Below are 4,527 nucleotides of genomic sequence, written 5' to 3' on the forward strand. Positions count from 1 at the left end.
AGTTTGATGAAGGCTGTGATGATACTCGTGGTGTATCTGGTGAGAGTAATGGGAAACATCTCAAAGACACACAAGTGTATGAATGCTTCATATCTAAAGTCGAACCTGAAGATGTGGCTAGTGCTTTCTTCATGAGTCATGGGTTGCTGCTGGCTCTGAAGAAATTATCAACTCACAAGAAATGGCTAATGGGACTTAGTGCACCCCCACTCATGCTCAAGTCATGGAGACATTTTGGGTATTCAGAAATATGGTACATGACCAATGAAATGTCATTCAGAATATGGCATATGTCATCACTCAAGAACATTGTCATGAGATGAGAGCTGACATTGATAGAAGTTTTGATCTGACTGAACGTCTAGAAGGTGTTCGCCTAATGATAGGAGTGGCGTGTTCTCTGAACATCAGACTATTCCAGCTGGGATTCTTTGGAAGTTCAACCTTCTGTGACAGCCGTGATGAGATCTATGTGACTCAACCAAAAGGGTTCAAAAATCCAATTTTCCCAGAGTATGTCTACAAACTCAAACAGGATTTATGTGGATTGAAACAAGCTCCGTATGGCTGGTACAGAAAACTTACTGAGTTTCTCACTGAACATGGATTTGAAAGAGGTAATGCTAACAAAACTATGTTTGTGCTAAAAAGGGATATGAACCTACTTATAGTTCAAACCTTTGATCACAATATCGTGTTTGGAAGCACAAGAAATGAGCTGGCCTTCAACTTTGTGGAAATGATGAAAAGAAAGTTTGAAATGGTCATGGTGGGTGAGATGACATACTGTCTCGGTCTTCAGATTAAACAGACGAATGGTGGAATCTACATTTCTCAAGAATCAGCTGCAAAGAACATTCTCAGGAAACTTGAAGTTCAAATGAATAGAGAATCTCAAACTCCCATGGGAACTGATCTGAGAATGTCCAGAAGTGAACATGAAGAAAGGGCTGATGCTGAGCTCTATGAGGAAATGATGTCTGGTTTACTCCAGTTGACTGCAACAAGACCTGATATAAGTTTCAGTGTGGGAGTCTGTGCTAGATACCTAGAAGATCCAAGGATGTCTCACTTTCATGCTGCAAGACGCATCCTAACCTATGTGAAAGGTACAACAAGTCTTGGTCTGTTTTATTCTAAAGATACTAATCAAAGTCTTGCAAGCTTTTGTGATTCAGACTGGGCAGGAAATCGAGACGATGGAAAAAGTATCTCAGGTGGATGTCTCATGATGGGAAACAATCTTATATCATGGTACAGCAAAAAACAGAGATACATTGCCAGAAGTACAGGAGAAGCTCAGATTGATGCTTTCGGAAACTGCTACACACAACTGGTGTGGATAAAGCAATTGCTATTTGACTATGGTATTGTTGTCCCTTCCATATCTATTTTCAGTGACAAACCTGATTGCATAAATGCCTTGAAAGACATCACTCATCATGAACTTGATAAGCATATTGATATTAGGCACCATGTTGTCCAAGAACTTATTGCAAACAAGACTATTAAAATGTCTTATGTCTCTTCAGAAAATCAGATTGCAAAACTCTTCACAAAACCTTTGAATTTTATTAGTTTTAGTAACTTTAAAAATTCAATTGGAATGTGTGACCACTGATGTTACTTGTTTCTAAAGCTCATGCAACAGGTTCCTTTGTACAGAGTTGCATAGCTTACTGCTCATCTGAGCACTCACTTTGTCTTTTCATTTTTGTTTGCATAAAACTTTTGTCTAGCAATTCTTTTCAGGAAAACAGCTATTTCTCATGCTTCTAGATGAAAGAAAATCCAATACGGGTGTGTAATGACTGTAAGAAAAAGAAAATCTCCAGAAAAGTGTAGGCAGGAAAGGGGTGATGGTTCTATCTCTACTCTGTGATACATTCATGTATATAAGTACCAAGAGTGTTTCTCAAAAAAAAAAAAAAAAAAAAAATATATATATATATATAAAAAAAAAAAAAGGGAAGTCAATGGATCCCTCTATCTTCATCACCCCCCTCGCCGTGAGAGCAGCTCTCCACACCTTGAGGATAATATCTGTCTAAGGAAGTATGAGAAATGTAGTCTAGCCTGAACAAGATTTGTGGGTAAGTTTGTCACCCCACTGTGCTAGGTAACTGAATCTCTCTGTCTTTTGTCTCTTTGAATATTCTTCTGATTCACTTCTCTGAGCTATGCACCTGTGTAAAAAGGAATCTCTGTGTGATCACTGGAACATGTCTCAGGTGTGTATCCTATCTCTCTTGATTGTTAAAATCATCTTTCCTAGATCATATATATATATATATATATATATATATATATATATATATATATTTTCAAATTTGTCTGTATTTTCTCGAAAGTTCTTGGATTAGCTGTGGTTGTCTATGTCAGTATCTCAGTTGATGTGCTGTGTTTTCTTAATCCATTATGTTAAGTCTAGATCTTTTGCCTAACTGGGCTCTTTCTTTTTTTAATGTTTCGTTGGCTAGTGTGTCTTTGGGTAATATCTTTGTACTGTTTGGGCCTTGGGCCATATTACTCGTTTTAACCTGAAGTGTTAAGTGATTTCAGCTTCTCATCTTCGAGATTCGCCCCAAAAGAAGAGGGAAAGTAAAAGGAGTGAAACCCTAACCCGTTCTCGAGACTGTTCGCATTTCCACTCTTCATCTCTTTCCTCTTCCAGTTCGATCTCGTGTTTCTGCTCCTTCAGCGAATCAGAAGTTTCAAAACAGCTTCAATGGAGAACGAAGATCCTATCGCTCCTCTGCATGAAGAAAAGGTTGGTAATGAAGGTGCTAAAAACTCTTCCGCTGCTACTGTATCTGGTACAGCACCTCTCCATCGAATTCCTAAGATCGAACCAGAAGTCTCTAACAAAGTGAATCCGAAAATCACTTCTCAACCTCCAAGGAAGAAACAGTGTACGAGAGGCTCGACTTCTAAGGCCAAAGCAAAAGCTTCTACAATTCCGTCTCGCCGGCTTCCTCATCGCGCTGCTGCCCAGCCATCGTTTCGGGAAACTGAAGACGTTGAAGAGATTACAGCTGCTCAACCTCATCGCAAACCAGATCTGAGTGACTCCGATGTGGAAGAAGTGGATCCGCCGTCGTTCTTAACTCGCTATGTAACTAATCGGCGTCTTGTGGCTGGTCGGGATAGAAATTATCCAGAACTGAAAACTCCGTCCTCTGTTCCATTCTCTTCTCTCTTCATCTCTCCTAAAGCAGAGCACCGTTTTCAGGTTCTCTCCAAACGACAAGAGTCAACTGGTCGGATCTTCAATGAAATGGGGATTCTGTTGGATGACTGTCCTCAGTGGGATGAAGTGTCCAAGATTCTGTCTGCTGTAAGTCTTCTTCCCACTGCCATTGAGGTCGATTCGTTCACTGAAAACGTTGTAAAGGAGTTTTATGCCAATCTTCCGGAAGCTGAGAGTGATGATCCTGAGGTTTTCAAGGTCTTTGTGCGAGGATCACTCTATGAGTTCTCTCCTATGATCATCAATCAGTTGTATCAACTACCTTCTCCGCCCTATCCCTCAGAAGGCTCGCAAATTCAAATCTCTGAAACCTTGAATCAAGTGGTGTCTCTCCTCACTGATGGTAGAGTTCGCGACTGGAAGCGACGCTCTAAGAGAGAAATGGGTGATGCAATGTCTCTGCTCCACAAGATTTGCTGCCAAAACTGGATGCCGACAGTGAATCTCAATGCTCTGAAAGCTGAACGCTCGTCCCTGCTGTTCATGGTTGTGAAGGGTCGTCCCATTAACTTTGGGAAGTTAGCATTTGATGAAATTCGAGCTTGCTCATATGTTGTCATGAATGAGTCCTCCAACCTTCGACTGGTCCTCCCAAATCTGATTGATCAACTGCTGCGGTTTCAGCGTATTGTTCCTTCTGCTCAGGGTGATGTGTCCTCAGCTGCTCCTGCTAAGTTTCGGATTGAACCCAAAGAGATGCTTCCACCAAGGACTCCTCACTCTGCTGCAGACAACACGCTAACTGCCGATCTTCAGCATCTCCATGAGTTTACTCAGACCATGCTTCAACGGCTTGAAGGTAAGTTTTCTCCAGTCTCTCATGTGTCTCTCTGTTTCTATAAGTCTGTTTTTATATGAATAAATGCCCTCAAGCAGAGGGAGAATATGTGGATGTTGTTCCGCAACCAAGGTCGCAACAGTTTCAGGGGGAGACAGAACCTGGGGTTTCCGACGATGAAGGAGAAGCGGATGAAAGTCAAAGTGGCTAAACCTATGTGTTTGATCTCAGTAGAGTGTGGAGTAGGACTTAGGAGCTGGTTTTTAGTCTGTACTCTGTAGGTTCATTGTACCCATGTGATAGGGTGTTATCGGAATCTCATCGGATATTGTTGTTGTTTCCTTTTGGTTCAGTCTGTTTACTATCTGACTGTTGAACTTGTTTAAAAATGATGTGATATTATGTTTGCTAAATCTGTGTGGCTTGTATATGCTTGTGTTTGCCTTGGTTGCTTGGGTATGTGTGTTTTTTAGTGCTTGCAGGAAGCTTGAGGCATACA

General features: G+C 41.1%; 1 protein-coding gene across 1 annotated transcript; it reads left to right on the top strand.

Moving 5' to 3' along the window:
* The first annotated feature begins 319 nt into the window (after nucleotides 1–319).
* LOC111828563 (uncharacterized mitochondrial protein AtMg00810-like) lies at nucleotides 320–1,621 on the top strand. Its single transcript, XM_023776820.1, has one exon. It carries the CDS (start codon nucleotides 320–322, stop codon nucleotides 1,619–1,621), a length of 1,302 nt encoding a protein of 433 aa, XP_023632588.1.
* Nucleotides 1,622–4,527: the final 2,906 nt, after the last annotated feature.

The sequence above is a fragment of the Capsella rubella genome, unplaced genomic scaffold (genome assembly GCF_000375325.1).
Source record: "Capsella rubella cultivar Monte Gargano unplaced genomic scaffold, Caprub1_0 scaffold_33, whole genome shotgun sequence".
Lineage (NCBI taxonomy): Eukaryota > Viridiplantae > Streptophyta > Magnoliopsida > Brassicales > Brassicaceae > Capsella > Capsella rubella.